The sequence below is a fragment of the Phoenix dactylifera genome, unplaced genomic scaffold (genome assembly GCF_009389715.1).
Source record: "Phoenix dactylifera cultivar Barhee BC4 unplaced genomic scaffold, palm_55x_up_171113_PBpolish2nd_filt_p 000715F, whole genome shotgun sequence".
NCBI classification, from domain to species: Eukaryota; Viridiplantae; Streptophyta; class Magnoliopsida; order Arecales; family Arecaceae; genus Phoenix; species Phoenix dactylifera.
In genome coordinates, this window is record NW_024068094.1 from 110,099 (window position 1) to 123,408 (window position 13,310).

General features: G+C 38.6%; 2 protein-coding genes across 2 annotated transcripts; one reads left to right on the forward strand and one right to left on the reverse strand.

Annotated features, from left to right (window-relative positions):
* Positions 1-433: 433 nt before the first annotated feature.
* Positions 434-1,203, reverse strand: LOC103723210 (late embryogenesis abundant protein Lea5-like). Its single transcript, XM_008814059.4, has 2 exons — positions 896-1,203; positions 434-799 (listed from the first exon to the last, which is right to left on the reverse strand). The coding sequence occupies exons 1-2, from the start codon at positions 1,156-1,158 to the stop codon at positions 571-573; spliced, it is 492 nt and encodes a 163-aa protein (XP_008812281.2). The 5' UTR covers positions 1,159-1,203; the 3' UTR covers positions 434-570.
* An 8,794-nt stretch (positions 1,204-9,997) lies between these two features.
* On the forward strand, positions 9,998-11,210 carry LOC103721695 (serine/threonine-protein phosphatase PP1-like). Its single transcript, XM_039120118.1, has 3 exons — positions 9,998-10,508; positions 10,583-10,786; positions 10,944-11,210. Exons 1-3 carry the CDS (start codon positions 10,275-10,277, stop codon positions 10,965-10,967), a joined length of 462 nt encoding a protein of 153 aa, XP_038976046.1. The 5' UTR covers positions 9,998-10,274; the 3' UTR covers positions 10,968-11,210.
* Positions 11,211-13,310: the final 2,100 nt, after the last annotated feature.

Genomic DNA, 13,310 nt, shown 5'->3' on the forward strand with positions numbered 1-13,310 from the left:
GCTTAGGATCTGGGCTCTTTAAATTAATTATTAGCCGTTATAATCGATAAGTGAAGGTAATTTTCGTGTTCAAATCTATGTAAATATGAATATAAATTTGAATATTTAATTATATTTGTATCTGAATATCTATTATATTTATAATTTTTTTTAATCTTATATAATAAACATAAATAAATAATTAATATAAATATTTTATTAATTTAATCTAACTTTCATATCTATATTTTTTTATAACTATTCTATTTGTATTTATATTTGTTTAAAATAAATATAAATATAAATTTGTATTTTCGACTAATATTTGTAGATATTTTTCAAACAAAATAAATATAAATATAAAGATATATTTAATTTTATTATAATTTTTTTTCCCAAAAGTATTGTGCTTAATCAAGGCCCATTTAAATTTAGCATCACCGAAACATACAGATTACTAATCCAAACTTCGCATTTTATTAATGATTATGAATGTTGAGAGCCAGCAAACGGTATCATCGATCAATATGATGGGCTTTCTCCCCCCCACTTTTTTTCTTTCTCCTTTCCAAATTACATGTAGGTTCCACTTTAGCGTCGAGGTCCGTCGGAGAGAAGCCTCTCTCTCAGCTCGGCGGCGTCGACGTCTGCCCGCCGGTTACCGGGCCGGTAGTACCCGGTAACGGGATCCGGAACCCAGGAATCCGAAGAAGAACCGGAAGACGAACTCGAACCCACAGCCGCCTTCCTCACCGTTTTCTCTTCCACCGACGACCTCCCCCTACTCGCCGCCGTTCCCGTTACCGCCGCGTAGCCCCTCCTGCCAACCAAAACAGAGATCAATTGCAACCGTCAGATCCACTGCAGGACCGCCAGATCCAACGTTCCGTAGCATGGAAACAGATGCTTCTCTTACCTGCTGATCAAGACCGCGATCCCGTCGGAGAGAGTAGCGGCGAGCGTCGTAGCACTTGAGAGAGCGCGAGCCATCTGATCTTGATTCGACGGTAGAAGAAAAGAGAAAAGAAGAGGAGGAGCAGAGGAGGCGCTTCTCTTGTCCCTCTCTGTCTCTCTCTCTCTCTCTCTCTCTCTCTCTCTCTTTGTGATTTCTGAAGGAGAGAAAGAAACAGAGTATTTATAGACGGAGAAGGCGGAGTCAGAGGAGGCGTCGGACGCCATCGGGGTCCGACTTGCGTCCCACCCACTCCACGCGCGTCGGCGGTGGAGGTACGGGAAATATTTTAGTAAATGGAAAATTGCACCCACCGTCCTTTTTTAATGGCTAATAGGTAGGCCCCACAATGCGTCTCGTCATTGGGTTGGAACGTACAATGTCTGTGAGGTCCAAAAGGGCCGGGCGGGCTGGGTGCGTCCACTGAGGGGTGGGGCCCGCGAGAGCGCGTGGACAGGAGTGGAGGGGCGGCGGGTTCCCTAGAATCCGTGACTCGTTTAATTTGTAGGGCTCGTTTGGTTCGCAGGAAAAGGAGGGGGGAAAGTGTGGTCAACGGAAAAGTAATAAAATGCCTCTTGTTTGGTTGGAGTTTTCAAAGAAGAAAGATGGGAAAGTTGTATTCCCATGGAAATATGATTCCCACATTTCGGGCTCGTTTGGTTCGCGGGAAGCATTTTCCTTCCTAGGAATATGATTCCTGGGAAACAAATTCCTAGGAAGAGGATGCCTAGGAAAGTACTTTTGGCATGTTTGGTTGACAATGGAAAAGTGACAAATTTCCAAGATGCTTATGTTTGGTTGACCATCCACTTTCCTAGGAAAGTTATATATAATTCCTATTATGCCCTTAATAAAAATTAGGTTTTTAATGCCTCTTTAATGCTTCTTTAATGCTGAAGGGACTTTTTGGGAAAAAGTAAAAATGGAGTGATTCCCGCCTCATGGGAAAGTAACTTTCCCATGTTTCTCATGGGAAAGACTTTCCCATGAAATGTGGGAATCACATTCCCATGGGAATACAACTTTCCCTTCTCTCTCCTTTGAAAACTCCAACCAAACAAGAGGCATCTTATTACTTTCCCGTTGACCACACTTTCCCCCCTTCTTTTCCCGCGAACCAAACGAGCCCTTCATGGGAAAGTTACTTTCCCATGAGGTGGGAATCACTCCTTTTTTATTTTTTCCCAAAAAGACCCTTCAACATTAAAGAAGCATTAAAGAGGCATTAAAGACCTAAGTTTTATTAAGGGCATAATAGGAATTATACATAACTTTCCTAGGAAAGTGGATGGTCAACCAAACATAAGCACTTTGGAAATTAGTCACTTTCCCATGGTTAACCAAACATGTCAAAAGTACTTTCCTAGGTATCCTCTTCCTAGGAATCTGATTCCCAGGAATCATATTCCTAGGAGGGAAAATACTTCCCGCGAACCAAACGAGCCCGTAAAGGTTGGCGAGAAGAGACTTTATACTTTGCAATAAAAAAAATTCGCCCACCCCGGGATCGAGCAAGCATCACGGATGGAGAAATAGGGGGAAGAGAGAGAGAGAGAGAGAGAGAGAGAGAGGGGGGGGGACCCGATGGAAACTGTGTATAATTTATTTTTTTTTTTGCTAAAACTAATAAAACATTTTGCAAATTGCATCAATTTGCAAAAAATTCTCGACATGTCCAATTACTGTAATATATTAATCCTGCAATTCTCAAAATTTTACAATTTTGTCCATTCTCTTTCCAATTAGGGTTACATGGGCATAATTTGTTGGAAGCGTCTACTTGTCTACCGGCACGGAGATAATTAAGTAATAATTGGATTTGTCGTCACTATCATTCTCATAAACAAAATAGTCCCGCAAGCAGCAACAACGACGGGAATAGGGAAACAGGTAGACGCAGCAGCTTCGGTAGGAGCACTTTAACGACGAGATAGAAATACACAAAACCAACCCTCAAACCCCAATTCTAACTATATCCTCTCCCCCAACACTCCTCAAGACGATCACATAGCTCCTACTAGTGATCCCTCGACCACTGCCACCACCACCCTATCTCGCTGCCCCTGTCCTCTCGTTCTCCTTTTTTTTCTTCCTCTTCTTTTCCATCCCCTCTCTTTCCTCCTCTTCTCCCTCTCCCGCTCTTTCTGCACCATAAGGAAGAAGAGGATAGTGCAGCATGACTAAATATTGGCCTTGGAACCATTGTAGTTCTTGTGGGTGAGGATCTTGGGGGCCATATTGGCCGAGGTGCCATAAAAGGTGTAGATAAGGCCTCTTCTTTCTTTGTTCTAGTAGAGTAGGGATAGTGGATAATTTTTCAATTTGAACGTGCTTCAATTGGTTTGCATTTGGTTGCAACTAAAGGACATAAACTAGTAAGCAATACCACTTCTTACATTAGGCAACTACTTAAGCACATGACTTCTATTGATTTATTATGTGGACAAAATTAAAGTCCTAAAGCCTTCATTTGTTAGTGCTCAGATTGTCTCAATTCCTCCAGGATAGATCTCACATGCCAAAATAGAAATGGAGGATCAGCATCATATACACGACCAAATGGCTCCATGGTAATATACTCCTAGTTATGAAGCTTGCAAGTATATGTCTATCCTCACGAGCCAAAGGAATTAGTCCTTCATGCAAAGCTTCACAAAGCCTTGATAAGTGATAGACATCCATAATGAGAAGAGAAAATTGGCACATCATGTCGTCACCTACAATTAGTGAGTCATAAATTAACAGGAATAAATTGATCACTAGCCCAATTTTGGAAAAGATCACTTGCTTTCTATCTAATGAAAATATAACATGAAAATATCAGACCTACTTTCCAACTAGTTTTCCACCTAAATACATTGAATTAAAGCCAACCTCACTACATCAACTACCCATTAGGGGAGAAGATAGGAGAGGGAGAGGAGGAGAGTGAAATGTTTGCACCACGTAGGGGTTCGCCATTAAGGAGCTCATGAGCTCTGAGCCTTCCTCTCCTCTCTTTTTCGCTCTCTTTTATTGTTCCAGTTGGATCTATTCCCGAGTTCTAGGGTTCCAATATATTGCTTTTGGTGGTGGCCTCCATAAGAAGACGACCAGTCCAATTTTGGGAGGATGGAGAGGGGGATTTCATAAAGAGAAAAGGCTTTGTTTGAAAAGCATCATGTTTGTAATGCCTCTTTATTTCTTTAGCACTTACCTTCCTAATTTCTTTCCTATGGACTAGGATTTGTGGAGGGAGAGGGAAAAGAGGAGTGGATAGATGGAGAGGGAGAAGAGGAGGTAATAGATGGAGAGGAAAAAGAAGAGGAAGGAGGAGGAGGAGGAGGACAAGGGCGACGGTGGTGGCTTGGGCGGCCAGGGGGGGAGGGGGGAATGAGTTAGGGTTAGCATTTGAGGGTGGGTTTTTTTAGTGGGGGTGATAGTGATGATAGATCCAATCATCACCTAAGTACATTCACATCAGCTAACAAGTAGGCATTTTTCTTTACATCAGGTGATAAATAGGTACTTTCGATAAGCTATGTCCACATCAACTAATAAGTATTGTTGGCAAGCTCTAGCTCTATGGATATCCATTATCGGGATAATTCAATCTTAAAACAAACTTGCAAAATATGTACCAGATGCTAATCCTAAGAATTCATGGGCATCATCAATTAAGATTACACCAAACAAGTCATCAAGCTTGCATTCATCATCACCTAATCATACATAAACATTGTGAATCGTAATACTTCAACAATAATCACATGTCTCTCGCCACCATGCACTTGGAAAGTTGCACCAACCTAGTCAATCACATAGTAGGCCCATCTCTAGCTTCAATAATGCACCACTAATTGTGTATCTTTAAACTAATTAACATCATGCCTATTTAACTATGCCATGACATATTGCACAAGATCCATACCTAACTTTCCTACTATAATTCATGTCTCATCCTGGGAACCACACCTACCTCATGAAACCAAGAATTCCAGGTGGCATGGAGATTTCTCCTTCACCAATTAACCATGTCAAGGCTAACTCTATCCAACTTATACCAAACACTGCCAATATTTGGTTGTCTTCATTTCTAGAAATTTTGGACTCAACCATGAAGCCAGAGAATAAATTGGACCCAAACCTGGTCAAACCCGACAACAAATATTTGTCGAACTGTCCCCGACAGCAAAAGTAAACCACCACGTCGTCACCACAAAGAAAGGAACAAAAGAAAATCCAGCGAGGGAGGAGAGGTGATCGAGAGAGGAGGAGAAGGCGAAGGGAAAACCCTCCGGGATTTGGAAGGCGGGAGAGAGATGATGACGACGAAGAGATCGATGGGGGCCGTCCTGGACGACATTGTCCGGCGGCTCGTCGACGGCGGCCGCAACGGTGGCCGGAAGCAGGTCCAGCTCTCGGAGTCGGAGATCCGGCTGCTCTGCGTCGAGGCCAAGCGGGTCTTCCTCTCCCAGCCCACCCTCCTCGATCTCCACGCCCCCATCAAGATCTGCGGTGAGTTTTATTCCCTTTTGTCTTGATTCCTTTTTCGGTTTCTCGGAATTCTTGCCATTGTTGGTGCATTGGGTTGAGCATGAGTTGGTTTTGTGGAAGAGTTGGGGCATGAGATTGTAGGTCGTTGGGATTCTATTGGGTGGTTGGTTTTGAGTCTGTGCCATAAGAATCTCTTCTAGTTGAGGAAATTTTGGGATCCGGAGGTGGATTTGGGGTGGTCTGGAGAATCTTTCTGTAAGATTCGTTAGAATGATGTCTAGATTCTCTGTCTCAATTATAAAATCCATGGAAGTTTTCTGGGAGTTTTTTTTATTTAAAAAAAAACGCGATAAAGTTTCGATCTTTCTTCTGTTCGGGTATTTGGAGTTACAGTGGAAGCACATGAACTCTCACTAGATTAAAGAGATTTTTATCTAAGAAGGGGAATGCAAAAACAGGGAAGCACGACCTCATAACCAGTGTTTGTAAATGGAAATTAACAACAATGTTCTGAATGTCCACACATTGCTATCTCCATAACGTGACCAAAGCCATACCAACAAACACTATCCGCTAATATATTTGGTCAGTTTTTTTTTCCTTTAATTTTCACTCAATACGTTCATATATAGGGCTTATCTATTAATTTTGGCTTCTCTCATATCTTTCTTCGTATATCCAATCAATGCAACCTTGTTTCTCTGCATAATAATCTGATCTAATATTGCTTGGTCTACTGTGGTCTGAAATTTTTCCTTACGTTTCATATGAATGCGGCGCACACAACACCTAGAGGCACCTCGCCACTTCATCCACTCGTCTGCTATTCTAGTAGACTAGTAGTCATACTTTGGTTTCTTTATCTGCGTGTCTCCAATACAACGACCAACACATTAGACCATGTCCTTATTTTATCACTTCTGCATGCCTTATGCTTCATTAACATCCGGTGCTTTCTAGCATGATGTCAATATTTTATTCAATTTTACTTTCATTTTATTAATCAAAACTGTATCTCCTTGAATGACATAAATAATTGAGTCTCCTGCTTATTGTCTTTGTATAGTGTAATGATCATATCTTAGGTATTAACTATTGGTGAGGTCTCACAAGCCACTGCAATCAAGATCATCAAAGCTATACCTAAAGCTTTTTTCACTCCACGCATGTTGAAAAAGGAAAATTATCTAAATGTATTTTCTACCTTAACATGGACCTAGTTAGCCCATATTATTTCTATTACATGAGTTCTTCAAGCCAATAAAAGTTGTGTTTTCTTCTTTCAAAATGTATGCCACTTCAAGTAACCTTGTCATTTAACCTTCTCAACATGATGCTGAATTAATTTTTTATGCATGTTGCTCTTTTCCATAATCTCTGTTCCAGCGCACATGCACCATAGACATACTTTCATAGCTTATTTTTAAGCTTAGTTCAATGTAATTGGTTAATTTTCTTGTCATTTTAATTTTTGTTACGAATATCACTACCCTTCTTCTAACATTGGCATTTTCCTTAATATGTTATTAAGACAGTTTGCCAAACTACTCAAATTCTCCTTTGATCTTTTTACTGATGAAGTTGTATTCTTTTGGCTGGCCTTTTTGTAACTAGTGCAAAAGCTATCTGTAGTCTTTCCTTCATTTGTCATAATTAAGGTTGGTTGCACAACCATCCTCCTTTTCTTTTCTCTTCTAAATTAAATCCTCAATTGATTCATTTGATGCACTCTGAAAACAACCTTTTCATATTATCTTGGTTTCCCATTTTCACACCAAATTTGAATTCATCGAACTCTTAATGCACTTAACTTGTTTTTGGATGTCTCATATTAGCTTTCTTGTTTACCGATCTCTTCATTATTATTTCTTTTTTGCCATTTTTATTGTAGTGGATTCTCTTTTCATTTATTGCCTTCTGGATCTTAAGATAACCCACCAAATTTTGTCCTGTGTATGCCATTTTCCTTTAGATTCTCTGTACTTTCTGTTTGAACTTGGCAACTGAAAATCACTGCCAAATTTGTAACATGCATGCAGCTTTCTTTTAGGGTTTTCATCTTTTCTGTTTCAACTTGAAAGCTGAAGCTGACAGTTCCATAGAGTGGATTTGGTCCAGCTTGGATCATGAAAGGCTAAAGTTTTCTCATCACTCTGGAAGATGTTGTTTTAATACTTTTGTGTTGGTTTTTAGCCACCTATAGCAGTTTATTGGTTGGAACTGGTGCCACCTAGGTGGTCATTATAGAGTTGAGCTCATTGTTGTCACCAACAGCCACATTTTGGCAATACACCCGAGGGAGCCAGCCTAGTGCCTTCAGTATTTTAAATGAAGTCCCAGAAAGTGGCTATAGGTTTGCAGAAACTCTTAAGTGAGAGTTTCTGTGCCTATTTCAAGCATTTGTGAAACACATTGTCATGTCCTTCCTATTGAAAATTTTAATATGCTCGGTTGAAAGCCAGTCCATTAGCATACTTAACTAACTTCAATCTTAATATCTGCATAGATAATTTGTAGGATATTCATAATGTCCAAAATTGGTGATTGCTCAGAGCATAATTCCAAAACTAGGGATTCTCAGTTCCATTAGAATCCATCGTAGTCTAACAATTTTGGCTGCTTCCTGTCCATGACAATCCAAGTTTCAGATCATTGCATAGAAGCCACTATCCTATTTGTTGCAAACCTACTATTTTATGATCATATCTCTTCATCTTACCTCATTTTTCCTCGTATTCTCCCTGAATCATCATAATGCCATATCAATCATTGCTTGTTTGAAATTGGCCAAATAGGACAGAATCACATAGAATACAGGCATTGCGAGCAATGGTGCCTCAACAACTTACTGTCAAGTTCAGAACCTATGAAAAATATTGCCACATGTCATATTACTAAGGTTCTAAGTATCAATTCCCATTTCCCATTCAGACGAGTGAAATGAGCTTCTATTTCAGGAGTTTGGGTAGTTCTCGCTCCTGCTTCAGACACTTTGGCCAGGAAATAGTAAAATAATCCAAAAATTGAAAATAGGATGGTGGTTCTACCATCTTTTAATCCACAAGAAAAAGAATGATTAATCAATATTCAAGAAACAAAGTAGACATCATTTTTAAGTAAATATTGTTTGGGACATTGAGTATAATGTTTTGGTTGTTTCATGATGAAATAATATGTGTATGTACATATGTATTATTTAAGTATGCGTTTATGTATATAATAAGCCTTATAGAAAAATAATTTGGAATCTTGTTTCACATTATTTTAGATCATAGTATATCATTTTGTAGTTTGATGACAATTTGAATACAAAAAATAGATATCTATAAGGTTTAAGATAGCTAAGACCAAGGTCCGCCTTACCGACCGTACCAACGTACCGGTGGGCATCGATACTGGTACTGTACCGAACTGAACCTGGTTGTACCGACCCGGTTCGGGAACAGCACGTGCGAGAGTGCACGGGAGCGCGGGCGCGCAACCCCGTGCGCGTGAAACGCGTTTTCCTCGTTTTCCACTTAAAACTACAACCGTGAAACGTGTTTCCCGGCGTCATTTTCCTTGTGGACGCGTTCCCAGCGCGGGACGCGTTTTCCATGCAGGATTTCCTTCCTTCTTTCCGAGTCTTCTCGTTTCTTCTCCTCTCTCCTCCGCTCTTCTCCCGCGAGCAAGCGTCGACGAGGATCGCCCCGACAAGGATCACCTCGATGAGGCTCAGTACTGGTAGGTCTCTCTTTCTCTTCTTCTTCCTCTTCTTCTTCTCCTCTTTCTCTTCTTCCTCTTCTTCTTTCTCTTTCTTCCTCTTCTGTCCGGTTCTTCTTCCTCCTCTTTTTTCTTCTTCCCGCGCTAGTACTAGGTGGTATCAGTGCAAACCGGACTGGTTCGCACCTGTACGCAGCAAGAACCGATAGGAGCCGGAACCGTTTTCCACGGCCGAACCATACCGATTGGCTCCAGTACCAATACGGTACATGCTGAACCGGCCGGTACAGGCCAGTTTAACATGCCTTGGCTAAGACTATGTCAAAAGTTTTACTTCTCTAAATTTCTTTGGACTCCGATATCAAATGCTTCCAAATATGCACAAAACTTGAAAAATTTAAGCTTAATCTTGGGAAATATTTTTTGGACCTGGAATAATTAGAAAATAATAAAGACTTAGTTTGAATTGCCCATATACACAACAAATTTGGCCTATAAGATGTTTCAGACAAAACTGGGTCCAAATTCATATTAGTTCCAGTTCGAACTGATAAGTTTTGGTTTCAGAGTTAGACTGAAACTTCAACTATGGTAGACACATCCAAACCCCTTATCAAAATACAAAGCCTACTCCACTCGCCAAATCTAAATAAGCTAGAATAAGGTCTGCCGAACTGGGTCGTACCGCCCAGTTCTATAGGGCTTTATCCTTTTTTTTCGTCTCCTACTGTAACTCTTTACATTGGGGCTGGTCAAGTGGACTAAGCCCAGTTTCTTATTAGTTGGGCTGGGTGTTACATAGTAATATATTGAATTTATACAACCTTCAAAGTTCTGTCTCTTTCTAATATCAGTAACATGGCTGATGTGTTACAGGTGATATACATGGACAATATATTGATCTAATAAGGATATTTGAATGTGGTGGCTATCCTCCGGCTTCAACTTACCTATTTCTTGGAGACAATATGTTTGCTTTTAGCGTATAAAGTACCCTGACAAAATCTTTCTTCTGAGGGGAAACCATGAAGATGCAAAAATCAATAGAGTATATGGTTTTTATGATGAATGTAAGCGGAGGTTCAATATTCGGCTCTGGAAGATATTTTGTGATTGCTTCAATTGCTTACCTATTGCAGCGCTTGTCGACGAGAAAATCTTGTGTATGCATGGGGGGCTTTCACCAGAGTTGACCAGTTTGGACCAAATAAGAGATATCGGGAGGGCCATTGAGATTCCAGATTATGGTCTTCTTTGTGATTTGCTTTGGTCTGATCCTGATCTTGAGGTTCAAGGGTGGGGAATGAGTGATAGAGGGGTTTCATGTACTTTTGGTGCGGATAAACTTGTTGAGTTTTTGGAGAAGAATGATCTTGATCTTCTATGCAGAGCTCATCAGGTCAGTTAAATTTGACGTCATTTTTTTTTTTTTTTTAAGGAGCTATTAAGTATCTCTGACATTTGAACTTTCAGGTAGTAGAGGACGGATATGAGTTTTTTGCACAACGGAGTCTAGTCACGATATTTTCAGCTCCAAATTATTGCGGTGAATTTGATAATGCTGGTGCTTTGTTGAGCATAGACGAGTCCCTATTGTGTTCGTTTGAGATATTGAAACCCTTTGGAGATAAAGCTGGACCGGGCAGCTCTAATACATTAAGACCAATACCAAAGAAGGTAATTCTTATATCCCATTGTTGTGGGTTTTTTCCTGATGACTACTTGGTGAAATTATGCAATTTATCTTGTTGGTTAACAATGCAATTTATTTTAAGCTTGTTTTCTTGAACCCTATTGCACACACTAATTCACTATTCTGGTTTCTGGTTAGCAGTTGGCAACAGGTGGGAATATTTGATGTCTCTACAATTATGACCGATCTGCTCAGCTAAATGACGGTCCAAAGGGTTTTCATCCGATCTTACATTAATTTTCTCTTTTAGCTTCCAGTATTTAGTCTGGCAGGCATTGCTAGCCATTTAACACCTTTTTAGACCATCAGGAATTCAAAGCTTGTATGCTAATTTCCAGGAAAAGGCTGTAAATTAATTCCAGAGACTTTGTTTTTTTCTGTACAGCAATAAAGTGTTGTTCAATGCAATTTTTCTCCCTTCCTCCTTTACCCATCATCTACCCAGTGGCCTTTATCATATATTTAAGTTGGATGCCTTCAAACTCCTCTCTGGCTTGTTCTTTATTTGAGGTGGGATCATTGCTTGTCATACTCTATGATACTTTTCGCTGCAGCCTTAGCATCTTTGGAAGATGGTTCATAGTTAGCAGCAGTACAAGATTTTGTCATCTTTTCTCCCCTCATAATAATGTGAAATTGCTTCATTCTAAAGCAACTTAAGTGCTATCATATCTGTAAGCATATGCTCCTTTAAGACAATGTAATGTCATTATGGATTGCTTGGATTGGCTGTATTTCATACTGCATTTGTAGAGCTTATTAAATTCAATGTAAAATGCTTGGTTACTGCATCATGTGAGGAATGGTGTTATTTGCCAACTTCAACAGAGTCTCTGAGCCAATGCTCAGCTACTGTGATAGCATCGACTTGAGATGTTGGACCAAACTGCTTGGAACTGATTTCTATTTTCCCCCTTCTTCCCCCAAATTGAAGGATTAATTTCACCATGCATAGAAAACTAAGACATATCATCCTGGACATTTTTTAGGTTCTATGTTGATGCGAAGAGACCGAGGGAAAGTTAAGGAAATAAAGGTTTTAGATCTCCTTTGGAGTAATTGCTTTCTCGCAAATTGCAAAATATAAGATCCTCTTTTTTTCCCTTCTCTTTTATGGGTTCTGGATTATAGAGTGGTTTATCTAACTACTTATTTTATCATATCATGACCAGAGGCTGTGGGAGTATGACTGGACTCTGATAATCATTTTCCAACTTTCAAGAAGTTAGAACATAATTAGTTGTAAGAGGGAGACTCCTTTGGATAGTTAAGATGGATTGCTTCAAATGCCCTTAAAACTCTACCTCGTAATCTTGTTCAAATTAAAGTATGATGTGATATTATCAACCAAACAACAATTATTTATATAGAAAATTAAACACGAAAAAAAATATAAATCCAGTGCTCCAAAGATTCAACTTATTATATATTAATCAGATTTTTGCAATGAAATTGTTATGTAAGTTGTAGCATAGCCATATGTTAATCACTTGATCTAGATACAATGAAATTCCATTTTACTAATTCATTTCTCTTATTAAAAATCTAATTGGAGCCTTACAATAAATAACTACTTTGCAACAATTTTCATCCAAAGATTCACCTAATCTTTTTCCATATTATATATAAAAATGACAATTTTAAACTTAAGGAAGATTCTTTCTTCATTTCATCTATTATTTTTTATACCGTGTATATCATCCTATTTTTCTTTAAAATTATGTTAATTATCTCGCTTTCTCATCCTCATAAACTACCACCATATGCACTTTCTCTCCTATTTTCTCAATCATATCATTATCCTTTTGTAAAATATTTGGATAGATTGAATTCTACTTATTTTTTAGATTCATCTTCCGATAAGATGAAACTCTTTTATTCTGACTCTTAAATAAAATCACCTGCTCTTTTCTCTTTTCTCTCAAACATGCATGGGATGTGCCTAGTTGCTGATCGAATAAAAACATAAATCTTTTCGAGTTGAATACATATACAATGAAGAGCCTTCTTATAATTTCAGCGCATGATATTGTAGCAAACACATAAACATTTTTTCCAGAGAATAAGATTTAGGTCATAGCTACTTGTGTTCATAAGCTTGATGTAATCTTGAATGGTTTTGTTAACTGATATGCCCAAGCTATCACATGCGGGACAAGATAGAATTTAAACATGACCAAATATTAAGATTTATGCAATATAGCATTGATCTACCCTCTATTTTTCTCTTAAAAAAAGAAAAGAAAAGAGAGCGCGAGATAAAGTAGGATTCAAACACGCACGTTAGATACTTAAGGTTCAATTCCAAACCATAATAAACAATTAATACATGTTGAAGCATGAGTTTATATATATGAAATTACTAGTTCAAAGTTTTTCAAAAAATATTAATTCAAAGTCATAATTTTTCAAAAAAATTATTTTGAGATATATATATATATATATATATATATATATATATATATATATATATATTATATATATATATATATATATATATATATATAT

Excerpts from the sequence above, each read along its gene's own strand:
- LOC103723210 (XM_008814059.4), bottom strand. The coding sequence starts at position 1,158 with ATGGCGTCCGACGCCTCCTCTGACTCCGCCTTCTCCGTCTATAAATAC. Across the intron at positions 800-895 it reads ATCGCGGTCTTGATCAGCAG|GAGGGGCTACGCGGCGGTAA; the intron begins GTAAGAGAAGCA and ends TTTGGTTGGCAG.
- LOC103721695 (XM_039120118.1), top strand. The coding sequence starts at position 10,275 with ATGCATGGGGGGCTTTCACCAGAGTTGACCAGTTTGGACCAAATAAGA. Across the intron at positions 10,509-10,582 it reads TTCTATGCAGAGCTCATCAG|GTAGTAGAGGACGGATATGA; the intron begins GTCAGTTAAATT and ends TTGAACTTTCAG. Across the intron at positions 10,787-10,943 it reads TAAGACCAATACCAAAGAAG|TTGGCAACAGGTGGGAATAT; the intron begins GTAATTCTTATA and ends TCTGGTTAGCAG.